Source organism: Alligator mississippiensis, chromosome 2 (assembly GCF_030867095.1).
Source record: "Alligator mississippiensis isolate rAllMis1 chromosome 2, rAllMis1, whole genome shotgun sequence".
Lineage (NCBI taxonomy): Eukaryota > Metazoa > Chordata > Crocodylia > Alligatoridae > Alligator > Alligator mississippiensis.
The window spans coordinates 260,165,032-260,183,687 of record NC_081825.1 but is presented as its reverse complement, the minus strand read 5'-3'; the positions used below and the strand labels follow the sequence as shown (position 1 = coordinate 260,183,687).

The 18,656-nt window shown below is 44.7% G+C and overlaps 1 protein-coding gene across 1 annotated transcript; it reads right to left on the bottom strand.

Annotated features, from left to right (window-relative positions):
* Positions 1-2,562: 2,562 nt before the first annotated feature.
* Positions 2,563-18,274, bottom strand: PNN (pinin, desmosome associated protein). Its single transcript, XM_006268340.4, has 9 exons — positions 18,063-18,274; positions 17,766-17,837; positions 15,978-16,046; positions 12,925-12,997; positions 11,139-11,233; positions 6,973-7,048; positions 5,417-5,572; positions 5,182-5,320; positions 2,563-4,225 (listed from the first exon to the last, which is right to left on the bottom strand). Exons 1-9 carry the CDS (start codon positions 18,173-18,175, stop codon positions 2,946-2,948), a joined length of 2,073 nt encoding a protein of 690 aa, XP_006268402.1. The 5' UTR covers positions 18,176-18,274; the 3' UTR covers positions 2,563-2,945.
* Positions 18,275-18,656: the final 382 nt, after the last annotated feature.

Below are 18,656 nucleotides of genomic sequence, written 5' to 3'. Positions count from 1 at the left end.
GTATCCTGCATCAAAAGCATTAAGCTATCAGATATTCTAGTCTCAGTTAGTCTAGAAAATTATAACCATTTAAGTTTCTCTTACTTTCAGCTTATCAAAATATATTATTTGCCTTAATAGTATCTAAACCTCAGACAATTAAATACATCAATCCACTCTCTAATCCAGTCACAAGGACCCATTAATTGCTTTGATATTGTATATTGCTTTGGCATTTTTGTTCTGGTCAATGCATAGCAACTTTTAGTACACGATAATCAACATTCACATCTTGTTCAGAAATCTAGAAACAATTTAACAATGCTTACCATTAAAGCTGGAGTAGCAAAAAGGCCACAAAAGCAATGTTACTCAACAGTTCCTGTACGATTTGAAGTGTTGCGTTGAAAGAATAAACAGTAGCTTTTTAAGAGACCTTACACTATTTAAAAAATAGACCCATTTTCAAGCAAAAAAGTTAATATAGCTTCCAAAAATTAAATCTGAAGAAGGAAATGAAACCAAATATAGAAACCAACACACTTCATTATGACTTCCCTATATGCAGAGTTGCAGATAGTTGGAAACTATTAACATTTTAAACATTTTGAATAGCTGAATTTTTTAGTTTCCAATTACAACCTGCACAAGGTGTGTATAATAATTACATTCTTCTATGTGTATTGTATAAACCTCTTCCCCTTCACAGCTTCAATTGTTTTTGTGAAAAAGCCAGAAGGGGTAATAAGTAAGTTTACAGTGAGTGAGAAATAGTAATAAAGGAACAATTCTAGATAGGCTAAAGCAAGAACCTTACAGGGGAAGAGGCGGATTAATTGATCAGGATTTTCAAAAAGAAAGAAACTAGTCAGTTAGAGCAAGAGAAAAGCTTGCTTGAATCACCGTTCACTAAAGTTGCCTAATAGCTTGTCACCGCCTTGTTTCATTCTTTAAGCAACAGACTGCAGTGTAGTGCACCACAGACTGTGGTCATCACTACTGTGATAGGCTTGAAAATAAACTGAAAGATAAGGAAAGCATGAGCATGCTATATGCTTTCAGCAACCAAGCTATGTGGGGAAGCTGGCAAAAAAAAAAAAAAAAAAAAATTGTAGTGAATTACAGCTTGCTGCCCTCCTGAAATCATTCTATAACATTTAAAAATAGTTCAAATTTTTTCTGCGATCTAGCATGCAAAGTAAGCATTTCCAAACAGCAGCCTGATGACTGTGTACATGTAAAAAAAAAAAATACAGGTTTTCCTTGCTTTATGCAGGTTCAGTATGTGCAAATTTGCTCTTATGCGATGACCCTTTTTAGATAAAAATTAGTTATATGCGAGGTAAATTCACTCTTATGTGATTGGTGTGGTGGAAGCCCACTGTCAGCTGCTTTGTGCAGTGCATTATGGGAGTGATGTACACAAAAATAGTCTCCTGTGTGTTTCTGTAGTTGCATCATCATTATGGTAACATTCATCACCACCCTGTGCTTGTGTGTACTGTCTGCTGTTGGTGAGTACCAACATTGTCTTGTAATAGTGGTAGAAATGGATCTGGGAGTCAGTACAGTCGAGGTCTTGGAATGTATCCCTATTTGTTACATTGTAAAGCAGGTTCCCTTTATGCGAATTTGAGTTATGTGCCATTTTCCGGGAACGCATGTACAGCATAAAGCGAGGGAAACCTGTACCTGTTTCATTCTCTGACTTTGCCATCTTGTAGTTTTGCAACTAACTTTTAAATGCTTTCAGATACAGTGCTTTCTAAGGGCTGTGTAAGGGACTGTCACCTATGAATGCCATGTCTATTTCAGAGTTAATAGCATTAGAATTAATAAGATTAGTAAAAGCAAAGGTAATAGAAACAAAGTCTCCATCATCCAGAGTAGTCTACAAAGCCACATTTATTTGCACATGTACAGAACAGGCCAACAGGTATGTTGTTATTTCCATACAAAATTATAAAACAATCATCACCTTGATACACCATACTGCTTTATTTGGAACTTTCACACATCTCTATCAAATACATTCAAAAAGCATTCTTGCACACACACAAGACTGGTATTAGTCCCAGATAACACTGCAGTATAATTATATCTAGTTGCACACCGGGATCAAAAATTAATTTTTGGCTAATATAACAAAAAACTCCCAGTTGAGAAGTGAACGGAGGTCTTCCCACCACTGGCCAGGAAAGTAAGGAGCATCACTAAACAGATATACTGTCTCCAGAACATAGCTGTAAACATTACCCAAGCACCTGCAGAAGGCAGATAAGAGTAGCATTCCAGATTCTGACTTAAGCTGTCAGTATTAGCATTCTGAGGTAAGCTACTGCTCAACGCAGAGGTCACAGAAACAGGTTTGTAAAATGAGAAAAAAAAAAGAGTCAAGTTAGAATGAGTTGGTGTGGGAGAAGAAAGCAAAAGGAACTATACCAAATAATTCACTTCCCCTGCAAATGGTAGAGGGAAAAAAAAAGGAGCAGGAGGAAAATTACAAAAGGCAGCATCTTTGTAAGCAGCTGCTAATATGTAGAGCTAAAAGGAAGTTAAGTGTCAACAGGACATCTCAAACAATTTATTTAAAATGCACATTTATTTCTACAAAAAAAAATTATGGTACAGAAGTAGAAGTGATCACACCAACTTAAAGATTTACCTATTAAAATATACAGAGAATCTTAATGAGTACAGGGTATTTAAAAAAATGCAAAGGGAGGGTTAATTTCATTTTTCTTACATTTTGGGAAGAGGGGACTTCACATAATTTTGATAAGTTACCCTTTACAAAATTATGTAAAAAGTACAAGTGTCTGGTAAACAGTCTGCATTTTTCCAAAAGATTTTTTTTTACAGCATGCAATTGTTAAGGCAGCCTTCTCCTCCTCCTCATAAGGAATCCTTTTACTCAAATAATCTTCTGCTGCAAAGATTAGGCTAGGGAAGCCTGGTCTCTTCTGTTAACGCCTTTTGTCTTTCCTGTCTGATTTACGGTCTCTTTCACTCCGCGAAGTTCTTTTGCCTGACCGACTACTTTCTGATATAGACCTCTTTCTGTCAGACCTTGAACTTTTATCCTTTGAGCCTTTTGCATCTCTGCTACTACCCTTTGAAGACTTGTGACTTCTATCTTGTCCTGAAGTATCCCTTCGCTTCCTATCCACACTCCTCCTGCGCTTTCTGTCCCTATTATGACCCCTTCCTCTGCTTCGACTTCTGCTCTCACTGCTGCTACTGCTACTGCTGCTACTGTCTCTGCTGCTGCTCCCACTAGTGCTACTGCTACTGCTAGAACTACTGCGACTACTACTGCTGCCACTGCTAGAGCTACTTCCACTACTACTGCTGGTTGAACTACTACTGCTAGTACTACTACTGCTACTACGACTTCGACTCTTGCTAGATTTGTTCCGTGTCCTACCCCTGCTTCTACTCCTGGTCTTACTCTTAATTTCTACACCTGTTGCCTGAATTTGATCCGTCTGTGCCTCAACTACCTTTACAGACACCACAGTGGCTTCATCCTTTTCCATCTGAGGCTCTTGATCCTGAATGGACTGAGACAACGGAGGTGGCTGTGGCAGTGGCACAGCCTCTGGCTGAGGCTGAACCTCAGTCTCAGGCTGGGCTTCAGATTCCTTTCCCTGTTTCTCTTCAGGTTCAGTGTCAGTTTCTGGTTTGTTAGCTTTCTCCTTCTCAGGGGAAGGAGTGTCACACACTTTCTCTGGCTGAGCATCACACTCAACTTCTAGTTCAACTTTGCCATTTTCATTTTCTAAATGTTCTACACTATCTGCCTCATTAACTTCCACCATGTCTTGCTCATTATCCACTGACTGAATCCTGTCACCTTCCATTTTCACAATCAGAACCTCTTCCTGCTGACTATCCTGTTGCCTGTCATTCTCCATCACCTCAGTTGCCTCTTCTGCTTTAACCTGCATTTCATGTTTCTGTTCCTCCTCCTCCTGTTCTCTCTCTGCATCACTATAACCTGCACCTGCTTTTCCTCTGTCCTCCCCTACCTCTTCCATTTCTACATCATTGTTCTGGTTACCTGTCTCCAACTCTTCCACCTGCTGAGCCACCTTACCCTCTTCCTGCTCCTTGTTCTGTTCTTCCTTCTTTTCTTCATTCTGCACCTCCTGCTGTTCTTTGTCCTTCACAGATTGTCTTCTGGGTCTGGCCTCCATTTTGTTAATTTGCTCTGCAAATTCATTGCGTCTATTTTCAAACAGTGCTGAAGAGCAAGAGGCAAATATGAGACAGTAAAACTCAGATGCATATTTGAAGAAATTACAAGTCAAGTGTAACTATTTGCTGACTTGTGCTGAGATTTATATGGGTATTTTGTTCACACAATAATATAACCCTTGTCTCTCTCGTATTTAATCAATTCAAGTACAATCCAAGAGGTGGCAATTTACCCATACAGTCAGCAAAGAGCATACTAATCAGTTAAACCACCAGTCTTAACAATTTAAATTTGATTAAAGAACTGTAACACTTGATCAACAGAAGCATTTCCATTTTTAGACTAAACTAATGAAAAATATTAGCATATCTGGAAACCAAATAGCATTTTAATTTTCTGGAACTTTTCTGCTACTGGCACTGATCTGAATATACAAGCCAATGTGAATAAAATGGAAACAGTAAGAACAAATTAGGTGTTAAAAATCAAGTTTTCATAAGGCCAGATATCCAGGGAGACACCAATTTTTAAACTAGAACTTAATCTGACCTGTAGAAAAGTCAAATGATATAAACCCCAAAACAGAAGAGACACTGGTGGAGAAGACATTAGGAAGATGCATTTGACTAGGACTCAACTAAATTAATAATTTCTCCTTTCATAAACAAGTATGACATAAACATGTCATATGTATTGTTCTACTTGAAATTGCTTCCTAAAGGAAAAGGCAGTGAAATAAGGTACTTAAAATAAACTGTGGAACGGCCTTCATTAGAAATTTTTAAGAGGCTATCTGATTTAGAAAGAGTAAATCCCTGCATCAGTACAAATAGTTGGATTAGATAACCCTGTTTTCTTAGGCTAGATAACCCCATTTTCTTGTCATAGAATTAAAATACTTAAGTGAAAAGAAATAAAAAAAGAACATGTACAGCAAGAGGCAGAACATCTCATTTGAGACAGGGGGACACTGACAAGTGACTCCCAAATAAACCACCTACCATTCAACTTTTTCTGCGACTCTTCCATTAGCTTTTGTGTAGCGGTACACATCCGGCCAGGTATGTAGAACAGATGGGGCCTTGTCCTGGTTCGTATATATTTAATTATTTTGGCATTATGTTCATTCCATTCTTCTTGCTGAGAAAAAAAGGAGAGTGTTAAATAGCTCAAAATATAGTTTATGCAAAAGAACAAAAGGAACTCTCCTTGCCTCCTCCAAAATGTAAGACTTACCAACTGAGCAAGTTCGACCTTTTGTTCCAATAGCCGCAATTCTGTCTGTTTAGCACGTCTTTCTTCAAACAATTCTCGCCTCTCATTTTCAACTTGCTTTCTCTCCTCCTCCGCCTGCACTTCAAGCTTTTGCTCAATTTCTTGACGCCTCTTTTGCTGAAGATCAAGATAGATATTTCTTAATAAAAATTTACACAATTTAGAAACTAACTTACTCTGAACTCAATTTATGATCACACACACACACACACACACACACACACACACACGTGTGTGTGATGAAGGAAAAACAAAACAAAAAATAAAACCAGCAAGGTTTCACTGCATGATGGTTATTTACAAGTTCACAAAACAAAAAACAAACAAAAAAGGGGGGAGGATTTTTCAGGCTGCAATTCAGGCTGGTTTCATATTCACCCTATATTTAGTTTTGCCCCTGATAAATCTGCATAAAAGTTGCCAGAAGAAAAAATCTGGAGCTCAGACAAACGTTTTAAGTTGCTTTCCACAGAAAAAGAGATGTCCGACTAGAGGCTGACATTGGCAATAGGTATTAGTACTGTTGTATCTAAATATTATTGAATGTGTTGACAACATACAGATCCCTAATTGTGTTTCTATTATTAAACTGGTGATCTGATGCTAGCTTACAAAAGCTGAAAAATATATAGTTAAAGAATGTCACAGTAGATTTGTATAAGGTATCTCCCAGTGTTTGAAGCTATAAAATAGCTACGTGCATTATAAAACTCCTCAGATAAAAATCAATTAATATAAAAAACACATGCATTCATTAAGGAAATTAGGTGTACAGAAGCTTAGTGTTGTGCTGAATTACAGAACTAAAAGAGGGTAGCAGAACCGTTACAAATTATGGTAAAACATGACATATAGTGATTTGAAAGCAGCATGACCAGGGATCCTGGTTTTCCCTGATAAAAATAGCGAATTGTTTGATAAAGCCTCCCAAATCTGCTGGTGCCCCTGACTTCCCCCTCCTCTCCCCACAACCCTGCTGGTGCCCCTGGCCACTGCAGTGGAGCAGAGCCCGGCTCCCCCACTGCTGCAGGTTCAGGTGGGGGCAGCCAGATCCCTAACACTGAGCACACCCCCGGGGAGGGTGGGGGGGTGGAAAGGCTGGAACTCTGGCAGCCTGCAGAGAGCTTGTTGCAAAAATGCAAAATCCATGAGTTTCTCCAGTAAAATGAGAAATCCACTTTTGCCTCCAGTAAAATCCGTTTTTTTTTTTGCTTTTCTGTGGGAACCGGAAAACCCAGATCCCTGGTCATGACCATACAGGGATTCCACTAAATTGAGGAACATCAAGAAATCACAAATGAGAGTCCTCAGTTGATGTTTATATCTGGTAGTTAAAAGTAACTCTCTAAAAAGCTAGGTTAATCTCTTGGGTACTAAATGTCAGAATTCGGCACTTAAAAAAAAAAAGTCAATGCACCTGCCACAGTTATTTTCATTCCTTGCACTGAAACAGTAAGGACCTAGTTTTACCTTATGTGCAACAGATTTCAGGTCATAAAATTAAAAGAAATAAGTACCCTCTCAGTAGCAACTGTGGACTCTTGTTTAAATTTCTGCAAAGTACCCATCAACAAGCCAAATATACGTCGATTCCTGAATTAAAAAGAAAAAAAAAAGTTAAGAGGCTCTGTTTAACTTCAGAAAAAAGGTCTGTCTACATAGGCAATGAAAGAAATTACTTCCCATTAGTAGCACCTGTTTCTAAAAGGGCAGTGTCAACAGTATGTTAGCAACAGTGTATAAGGATTATGCCAACAGTGTAGAATATTATTTATACAAGTCATACTCTGTGTAAGGTACTTTACGTAATTAGATAAGAAAGTGTCTCTGCCTAGAAAGCCTCATAACGTAACATAATTAGGGTGACAAAGTATGAGAAAAAAATAATTACTGTGAAAGTCAGCATGAAGTTTATAATACAGAAAAAAAAAGACATTCAGGAGATAACCCATAAAAGACTGAAAGTGGGACACTGCTCCAAATGCCGGAAATAGCACACTCCCACCTCCTCCCCCAACAAACAAATAAAAAACCCCACTCAAAAAATGAGCAGAAAGTGTGGTCTACAGCATGAGCAGAAAGGCAGCAGAACAGATGATTTATTCTATTACTTATCTACTGTGTGACCTCAGGAGAATCATATCACTTTTTAGAATATCTCATTTACATTAGTTGACCCCTTCGCACCCCACCTGTTTTAAAGGCATCTTCTTCTTTAACCCTCCACTTTTACATAGGCCTGTTTTTGCCCCTCTTAGGAATATTACTTTCTTACTATAATATTCCCTACCTTCCCCTCCTACTGACTTCTGTAGCCCTGTATTCTTGGATAAATGCCCAAAGTTTCTTTGATCAATCTGGTAGATGCCACAAGGTTCAAATGCAGTGGCAAAAGGTAGAGGAAAGGAAAGAGACTTGGAGGCTTGGCTGCAAGTCCAAAAGCGAAGACAAGTCTTCTTATATCAAAGGGACCTGTCTATGGAATGATGTCCCAGAGAATACTTGCAAAACCACAATCTGACATTTTGTTTTGAAGAATACGAAGGTTTCCCCTTTAGGAAGTGCTTCTGTAGCGTGTGACAACTCCCCACCAGAATACCAAGAGGAGGTGCTGGTTCAGATGTCTGTGCCCTAACATAAATAAGTTTTCCACTTGGCTCCTTATTCCAGATCAGGCTCTTGATTTCCCCCAAGACATTTAAAATGTGGAGTAGCTACAGACAAGATGCTTTTAAAGCAAGTGTGTTAAACTGTAGACTGGGAGAAGGGGAGGCACAAGGGGAGGCACACAAAGGCCTAGGGTCAGTGCAGACCTAGTCAGGGAACTTCTGGAGGGACTGGATGTATTTAAATCAGCTGGCTCTGACAATCTCCACCCCAGAGTGCTGAGGGAATTGGCAGAGCTCATTGTGGGACCCCTGGCATGGCTTTACGAGCACTCATGGTGCTCTGGTGTGGTGTCAGAGGACTGGAAAAGGGCCAATGTGGTTCCTATTTTCAAAAAAAGGGAGGAAGGAGGACCCAGGAAACTATAGGCCAGTTAGTCTTACCTCAATCCTGGGTAAGCTTTTTGAGAGAATTATCCTGGCACACGTCCACGAGGGGCCAGCTGGGGAGATTATGCTTAGGGGCAATCAACACAGGTTCATTAGAGGCAGGTCCTGTCAGACCAACCCGGTGGCCTTCTATGACCAGGTTACAAAATCCTTGGACGCAGGGGTAGCAGTAGACATGGTCTTTCTGGACTTTAGGAAGGTCTTAGACACCGTCTCTCAGCCCATTCTCATTAAAAACTAGGGGACTGTGGTGTTGACACCTACACAGTCAACTGGGTCACTAACTGGCTGGAGGGCTGCACCCAGAGAGTGGTGGTGGATGGGTCAATTTCGACCTGGAGGGATGTGGGCAGTGGGGTTCTGCAGGGCTCAGTCCTTGGGCCCGCACTATTCAAAATCTTCATCAGCGACTTGGACGAGGGGGTAAAAAGCACCGTGTTCAAATTCGCAGATGACACTAAGATGTGGGGGGGAAGCGGACACTCTAGAAGGGAGGAACAGGCTGCAATCGGACCTAGACAGGTTACAGGGGTGGGTGGATAAGAACAGGATGGGTTTCAACACTGACAAGTGCAAGGCACTGCACTGGGGGCGGGGGGAAAACCAGCAGCATGCTTATAGGCTGGGGAACTCTCTTCTAGTCAGCACAGAGGCAGAAAAGGATCTTGGTGTCATTATTGATGCCAAAATGAACATGGGCTGACAGAGTGGGGATGCAGTCAGGAAGGCGAACCATACCTTGTCATGCATCCACAGATGCAGCTCAAGCAGGTCCAAGGAGGTGATCCTCCCCACCTCTATGTGACACTGGTCAGGCCACAGTTGGAGTACTGCGATCAGTTCTGGGCGCTGCACTTCAGGAGGGATGTGGACAACATGGACAGGGTCCAAAGGAGGGCCACTCGCATGATCAGGTATGGCCTACCCTGCTGCCCCAAGCAGAGGCTAAAGGACCTGAACCTGTTCAGCCTCCACAAGAGAAGGCTGAGGGGGATCTAGTGGCCATTTACAAACTAGTCAGGGGGGACCAGCAGGCATTGGGGAAGTGCCTGTTCCCCTGAGCACTACCAGGCGCGACTAGAAATAGCGGCCACAAGCTGGCAGAGGGTAGATTCAGACTAGACATCAGGAGGCACTACTTCACTGTCAGGGCAGCTAGGATCTGGAACCAACTTCCAAGAGAAGTGGTGCTGGCTCCTAACCTGGGAGTCTTTACGAGGAGGCTAGAGGAACACCTCGCCAGGGTCATTTGACCCCAGTACTCTTTCCTGCTGTGGCAGGGGGTCGGACTTGATGATCTGCTCAGGTCCCTTCCGACCCTACCTACTATGAAACTATGAAGGGTGTGTATGAGCACAGCAGATTCAGCTATCAGTTGTATATTTAACGTTTGTAGAGCAGAATGGGGTGGAAATTCTACAACCTACCATAATGCAAATAATGATGAACAGAAAAACAGAACATAAGACTATAAAAGGAGTAAAAAAATTAAAGCAGAGTTATAGGGAAACATAATATGTAATGTTTCAGAGACAATGGTGAACTTGAAACAGATGCAGAAAAGATCCAACTGACAGGATCGGCAAGCTTAAAAAAAAGAAAACAAGAGAAACACCTCAGTAAAATAAGTTGCTACATAAACAAGAGGTACAGATCTGATAGGATATATTGTAAAAGAGTGTTTTTCTATGACTTCACTCAAAAAAAAAAGCACCACACAGGCTTCTTCAGTGATTCTTTAGTACTGTTAAAAATTATACAGAAGTCTGATAAGTACATTTTCCTTCGGTATCCTCTGTTCTCACTAAATTTAGACAGCAAGCACATTCCATCTTATTTTTCTGCAGAGCTACACCAATATATTGGTCCATATTGTACCAGCATGGATAAAATGAAAATTTACATTATTGGTAATTGGCTTTTTTTGGCCAAGGACGTCTCTGATAAATGCCACGTGCCTGCCCTGCCCCCAGGAGGGTGGCTACCCACAGCCCTGTCCTGCTTCCCACTGGGGCCCTGCAGCTGTGCATTTCTCCCCCAAGTGCCATGCATTGCACCAGCTGGGCAGCAGCCCCAGCCACAGCCCTGCCCAATGTCCACCTTCCCTATGGGGTGTCTTGATCCCTTTCCTCCAGACTTACCTGTAGGGGCTGCTCTCCAGGCTGCCTGGCAGTCATGTGCATGTGTATAAGTGGGGCCCCCTGCCTCATTACCCTCTTTCTGCTGCCCCCCCAGCCCCTTGTAGGCTGCAACTCTGCCAGCCTGCAGAGAGCTCTTTACAGAAGTGGAAAATCTGCATGTTTTTCTTAAAAAAAAAAAAAAAAAAAAAAAAAAAATCTGCATTTTTTTTGGGTAAAAGGGAAAATCCATGTTTTTTTCCCCTATGGGAAACTGAAAACCCAGATCCCTGCTAATGAGTCAAAATAACATGTAATATTTAACAATGACTGTGCCCATTCCAGTTCAAGAGGTTCACATAGGCCCAGTTTATACTCTTCTGGCAGCTCTTTAAAGTCATCCTTAACATATAAGCTTAAACCATACAACATTTCAGAAATGTAAAATCAAGTTTTAAATTAGGAACAAAAACACCGAAAGCACTGCATATCTATTAAGCAAAAGGATACCTTTGTTTTCCCTTCTCATCCATATTTTGATCCTGAATAAGGTCTCGACGTGTTCGCTCTTTGGAGGTAGCAACAACGGAAGACTGCAACGCCGGCTACAAGAAGAACGTCACACTCAATCTGTGCTCCATTAATGTGTTTTTCTCATCCAGTTCTTCACTTTCCCACATTATTAGGGACCTACCAAATACACGATTTCACTATTTCCTGTGAAATAGCCGGTTCTCTGCACTTTTTCATGGGGAACCAACTATGTTAAAAAAACAAACAAACAGTAAAGAGCAGGCAAAAAGCCGTCTCCTACAAAGGCAGAGGGAGGGGAACAAAAAAAAAAAAAAAAAGAGGCAAACTGCCTGTCTCCTGGAAAGGGGCAGGGGAGTGGAAATAGCAGAAAAAAAGCCAGTCAGAAAGCAGGAAAAGCCTGAAGCAGGAAGGGGAGGGAGATGACAGATAGAGCAGAGCAAATCAGAGGCTCAGCTCCTGAGGTCAGCTCAGTCCAGGAGCCAGCCAGGAGTGGATGGTGGGGGAGCTGCAAAAGACCTGATCCTTGTCATGACAGAACAGCCCCAGCCCCTTCACCATGTCTAATCTACCCTGAGGTGCGCTTGCAGCCACTGCCAGCCACAAGTGGGACCAGGCCTCTGACCCCAGTGCAGCCACTTGGAGGTTCATGGCTGCCTGCTTCAAGCAACCTGGGCTTTGGGCGGGCCCCTGCTGCCTGCTGGGGAACTGGACTACTCGCAGCAGGCAGCTGTGTGCCTGCACTCCACTGGGGTTCGGAGTCCGGACCCCGCTCACTGTTGGCAGGAACATGGCGAGGAAGGGGCCGGCCCATTCCCCACTGCAGACCAGGCTCCAGCTGCACATGCAAGGGCAGCAGAGACCCGCTAAGACACCCCTGGACTGCGAGGAGGACAAGGACAACAGTCAAGACCTGTGTTACCCCATGGCAGTGGCCCAGCTCCCAGCTCAGTGCAGCCAGAGCAAAACTGGGGGCTGGCAGCACAGACTGGCCCGCCCCACTAGTGCTTCGGTGTAGGACGAGAAGCTGCCCTGGGACTATCTGGGGCAGCCACTGCCTGCAAGCACCTTCCCCCAGCCCCATAGCCTGTCCCCAGGAGATGCAGATGGGGGAAGGGGGGGCCAGAGCCACTGAACCAGAGCCCTCCTGCATGGGGCCATTGCACTCACACAGCTCACCCTACCCTTTGCAGCCGGGCCCAATGGAACTGGGATGGGGGTAGGGACGTGCCCCCCTTGCTCCCCCACTGTGGCCCGTTATTGCCTCCCACAGGGATGCCAGGCTTTGTGGGCATGCAGCCCCTGGCAGTGGAGCACAGCCCCAGCCCCTTCCCCAGAGCGGCCTGTGAGGTGCACACAGCAATGAGCCGGGCCAGGACTGCAGACCCTGGTGCAGCCACTTCCAACCTGGCAACTGCCCATCACATCCAGCCGGGCTCTGGGCAGCTGTTGCTGGCCACGGAGCCCAGACTGCTCGTAGCAAGGCTTGCAGCATCCCTGGGGCGAGCAGCCTGGGCTCTGTGGCCAGATATGGTGTGCCAAGTAAAATGGCCTTGCATGTCATGCTCTGGAGGTTGGGGCTTTCAATCAATGGCTGAGAAGGGTGGGACTTAAGGTGCCCCTCAGTCCATCAGAGATGTGGGGGGGCTGTTTTGCTCCACCTTTAAAGTGTCAGCCCCAGCCAGGATACATCCACAAAACTGGAGGCCCCAACTGTGTAACTGGCTGCCAGGGCCTGTGAATTCAGTAGGTCCCTACAGATTACCTTTTTAACATCTTCATCCTCTGCGTCGCTTTCATGGCGTGATTCTCTTCTTGTCCGACATTCTCCACCCAGCCTAAAAAGAAAAATAACTGTCAAAGACAACTGAGAAATGTATTCAAATAGAGGAGCACTACCCCTCAAGACTGCACATTATGAAAACCAACTCTGCACAATTTTCCAGTAGTTTAGATCATGGCCAAGAGTATTTAGACTAAAGTTCTGCAGCTTAGGAGTTCACTTAGGGAATTTAAGCATTATAGTGTAGAAGAACTGCATTAAGATCCATTTAACGGAATAAGAAATAGGATTGCTTCTTTAGCTGCTTAACAAACGCCCAAGATAGTGGTAACCACAGATATTATTTCCAGTTCTGCTAACCTCTCTCCCTATGTTGATCAAATGTCTAAAAAATTCAGTATCATATTCACACAACTACTTGAGGACAGCATTCAAGGGTTTTCAGATTCATAAACCACTTTGACATTTCAGGGAAAAGATGCTGTCAAAGTCATCTAAAAAGGCTGAAGTTCTCACAGATTTCTGGAAACATCACAATTTTACAGACTACCGGATAGAAAATTACAACAAAATACTCCTCAAAGAATCGAAACGGTGAGTTTTGTGAGAGTTTAACCTAGATCATTTTTCTAATGTTTATATCTTGAAAAATGGGTTTACTAAAAATAGATTCATAGGCTGCGTCCAGATAAGAGTGGATGTTTGTTTCCCTGAGGACAAGTAGTAGTGGCACACTTTGTTCTGCTGCTATTTCTCCTTGGGGAATGCCCTGGCAGGAAGCCTGGGCAGCAGCTGGAATGTGGCTCTGGCTGGCCAGGTTTGGTTTTGGGCAGCACGCAATGCTGCCAAGTGTGTCACCCTGCTTTTTTAAAGTGTGGGTTTTTTTAACCCCAGGATCTCCCAGGGCCAACAGTTCCCTCCCCAGCCCCCATGCTGTAAGGTAGTAGCGCAGGGAATACCTGCACGTGTGGTGCGTGGCACCATAGACGGGTCTGTGGTGCCACATACCATGCATCCATGCTTGTCTAGATGCGGCCATAGGGTGTATTTGCATGAGCAGGAACATGCATTTCCCTGGGAACAAGTGCCACTGCTACTTGTCCCTGGAGAACACCTGTGCCACCCATGCTTTGGCATGCAGCATGTTGCCCCAGGTGGGGCACAGCAGGCTAGGGCCAGCAACTATGCTGGCCCCAGCAGCCTTACTTGGGGTCTTGGGGGTCTCCAGGAGCTGCAGCTGCGGTGCTCCTTGAGCAGAAAGCTTAGCTGGCAGCTGGAGTGCATCTCCAGCCAGCCAGGCTCCAGTTTGGGGCAGCACATGCGCCGCCCTGTTTTTTTTAAGCATGGTTTTGACCATGGGACTTCCCCCATGCTGCAAAGTAGCCATGCCAAGAACACCTGCATGTGCAGCATGTACAGTATGTGGTGCTGCAGATGGGTTTGCAACGCCTCATACCACATGTTCATGCTCCTCTGGATGTGCCGTCTCAAATTATAATTGAGTAATTGAAACAGTGATTTAAGCTCATAGGCAGTTAAACCACTGATACTCAACCTTTGGGTGCCGTCAGCTGGATGACCCTCCGTCAGCCTCATGCTGCCAAATCAGGGCCATGCACTGCCTCCCTCAGCCCTGCACAGAGCTTTGTGCAGTCTTCCTCAGCACCATGCAGCTGGATCAGGACCCTGTGCTGCCTTGCTCGGTCCCATGCAGCTGAAGAAGGGCCTCACATTGCCTCCTCGGGGCCCACACTGCTTCTAGCCAGCCCCTGTGTACCCAGATCAGGCTTGGGCCACCTCTGCACACTGATCTAGTGTGCAATATAGCTTGCAGCGTTCCCCATGGGCCTGGAAATTTGGCAGCAGGGGAGTGGCAGTTGCTGCCACTGCTCCCCTGCAGTCAAGTTTCTGGATCCGTGGGGACCACTGAGGATTGAATGGCATGGCTTGATGGGCTAGGCCTGTGAGCCAAGTACCCTGAGCGCTTTGCTGAATAAGGGCTTACTGAAGAGCAGCAGGCACAAGTTAGGAACAAAGCTATCTCCAGCTTTATACTCTAGTTTTTCTCCTTCACTTGATCCAGCCTAAAGTATCAGCTCTACATACTCCTAAAGCAGGTGATGTACAGAAGCTACTTAAAAATAAAAACACATATTAACTTAATCTTGTTTTACTGAAAGAGTATTTAGCTCTGTATTAATGGTAAAAGATTTAACTCCTCTTAAACTGCACACTGAGTGAGGCATATCTTAAATCTTATCTGAGCCTGCTGTGAAATCAACATTTGATAAAAAGACCTGCTTCTACAGAATATATTTAAATGTGACATGTTTCATATAAATTTTCATTTGTCAATAAAACGGGTAAGGTTTCAAGAAGATAAAGTCCATACCAAGGGCCAAATACTGGCCAGCAAGCCCCATGCACTCCCAACATTCCCAACCCCTCTAATCTTGTGGCGATGATGATAAGACACTTAAATACGGCAACTCAGAAATAGAGCTTTAAATCAATGTCTTTAAAAGGCTGAATAAAAATCAGTTACACATTCCTTTAATTGTTTTATTAAAGGTGACGTGCAAAAAAAATAAAAAAAAAAAAATAAAGAGAATTGTAGGACTATATAATCTACATAGCTAAATGCTTCCATTAACATTAGAATAAATATATACACCCAATTTTACCCCCCCCATCAGAATTATGAATAGTGTAAATTCAAGACTGATAATCCAGAAAAAATGCAATTTCTTTTTCATGGGAGGCCCTATGCATTGTATATTTTCCAGAGAAGAACAAATAAACCAGGATTTCATGACTGCTGAGACAGTCATATTGCTGTTGGTCTGATACTGGTCCTGTAAAATCATCACCATCAAAAGTTAGATTTGGAACATCCAATCTTGAAGAAGTTTATCAATCTGGGATTATTTCACAAACTATTACCGATTCTGAGCATTAGATTTATTAAATCATAACAGCCATTTACCCTAGTGTAGTCTCTACAGGTACTTTTTTTTTTTTCTTTTTTTACCTACCTACTGGTTGCCCCTTCAAGATCCCTCTGTTTGGCTGGGGGTCCTCCTCCGCTATCCGAGAATCCACGCCTAAAAAGAGACAGCTAAAGATGATGTCCAAGAACAGGTCAGGAATCCCAAATTCAGGAGTTCCTAACCCCAAGTCTGCTTCTGGTTTACTGTTTTGTAGGCAAGTCTGTTTCTGTTCAGAGATGGTAAAGGTAATAGTTTTTTAAGGCAGCAGCAAGAATACAGCATTTTACAAAGACCAACAAAATGGCCCATATTCTTGCTCTATGGAGCAAATAATTTCAAGTCAAATCCTGCAAACACTGATTCACATGAACAGCAATACTAACTTAAATAGTGTCATCCCCACTCCCCCTCATCAACTTCAGTAAGGCTACTCATGCAAACAGAGTTACTCAGGTTATAAGTGTGGACAGTTTAAGAATGCTGTATTAGTATTAAGTTTTCACCAAAAATAACAGTTAAAAGAGCCTGTAAGTCTACCTATTCAGTACCAGAGAAAATACATTTTAAAATGGAGCAATATTAGGAAATAACTCTTCCAACTTCTAATTTTAAAGAGAGAAACAAAAAACATTCCACTTCTTGCCACCAGACCTGTTTCATTCAAAGTTATATATTATGATCGTTAGCAGTTTTAAAACTTCTATCCCTTGGCTTCAACAAAGTCTTTTGCTAAAGTAATACCTCTTTTCTGACACTGCCAAGTTTTGCTTTTGAACCATATCTAAAAGTTAAGCTTACAGACACAACAGCACAATTTAAGGGCCTTGTTACATATTACACTGTAAGCTTCACAAATGTTAATGGACGTTAGTACTGGCTCAAGTTTGGAGGAGTCACATGCCAGGCCAGCAGGAGCCTGGAGAACTGAAAGGAAGAATCCTGCCCCCCTCCATTACAGGCTTCCCCTCTGCCCCATAAGTTCCACCCCCTTCCATTTCTGGCTGTCTGCACTGACTGTCTTGGAGGAGCAGGCAGGGAAGGGTTAACCCATTTACCCCCACCCCCTTCTCCAGGCTGAGCCTGCCTAGACTGCAGCAACACTTAATGCTTCCCTTTCTGCTCCCCTGGGAGTGTGTGTGTGTGTGTGTGTGTGGGGGGGGGGGGGGGGGGGGTGAAGAAGAGACAGGATTTTTTTTAGACAAAAGTATAGCCTAGAGTAGCTAGCTACACAATAGTGCAACACCAGCAGGGTACCACAGATCAGAAATAATCCTGCCCTGGGGTGGTGTAAGTTTGAGAGGCATACCAAGTGGTCAAAACTAGTTTTAGGTGTTAACGTGTAGAAAATCCAGGGGTTAAGAGCTCCAGCAGTCACCTGTGTAACAGAGCTCTGGCTCTCTTAGCCCCACATCCCATCTAGGCACTAGACAGGACCCCATACAATAGCACCCAAGTGCCTTACCCAGCAATTTGCAATCAGGGGGCTGCAAAGCATCAGCATTGGCAGAAATGCATACATCCGGCACAATCCCCGAGATGGCAAATGAGAATGGCCAGAGTCCAGAGCACGGGATCCCTGCTGGGGCCTCCCCAAGGTCTCTGCTACAGGAGACTGCTCCGCTATTTAATTTCACAGACAAAAACGAGGGCAAGAGAAGAGCTGCTGAGCCGCTGCCCGAGGGGGAAGCGGGAGTCTGAGACATGCGGCTCCAGCCCTTTCAAGCAAGGAGCCTGTGGCGGCTCTGCAAGCAGTACCCAGCAGCAGGGCCCCAAAGGGGAGAAACCCAAGAGAAGCAGCAAGGACAGAAACATGTGGGGGTCGCCGGTCCTTACCTCAGCAGTAAGCTACCGCGGCCTCTACCTCCACCAGGGCCTGCGATGGGTAACAGCCTGCTCTGAGGGGGCCTGCAAGAAACGGAGCGCGCGTTAGGAAGGCTGCGAGCCGCCCAGGGGGCTCCGAGACCGCCCCGGAGCGCCGCACAGGCGGGCCAGGGCCACCCAGCGCGCCGGGCGAGAGGGAAGGCACCCACGCCCTCGATCAGGACCCCTCCTCCCCCCGCCGGGAGCAGCGGAGCAGCCCGGGGGAGGCTCCGCGGGGCCCAGGCGCGAAGCGGACACGCTCGGCCGCACCTGACATCGTTGGGGTCCCGGCCCGTGAGCTTGCGGATGTTCTCATCCACGTGCTTGAGGCTTTCCTTGGCCTTCTCCAGCTGCTCCTGCAGCGCGCGCACCGCCACCGCCATCCCGCCCGCAGCGTGGCCTAACTGCGGCCTAGCGCAAAGCACCGCTGGGTAACGGGGAGCGAGACGTGCCGCCCGCCCGCGCCCCGCCAATCAGAGAGCCAGACACGATCCGTCAGTAGCCAATTCCGAGCCGCCTCCTCGCGCCAATGCCCCTGCCCTGAGTCGAAGGACGTTCTCTGCACCCAATTACCGCCTAACCAGCTAACCAATTACAGAGCCGCACATCTGAGTGACATGTCCCACACCCAACCAGCCAGGGCCCTCCCCTGCTACCTCCAGAAATCCCTAAACGGGCAAGCAGAACGGCGTTGCCTTTTAACCAATCACCGCCGCTCCGTTTCTTCGTATCAACCAATCAGAGTCAGGATGAAGATTGACACTTCCCCAAACCGCCCCCCCGATAGCGCCCACAGCCCCTCCTCCCATCCAGCGGAAAGCGAGGGATGGGACTTGAAAGAGGAGGGGGTGGGTCCCAGGCAGC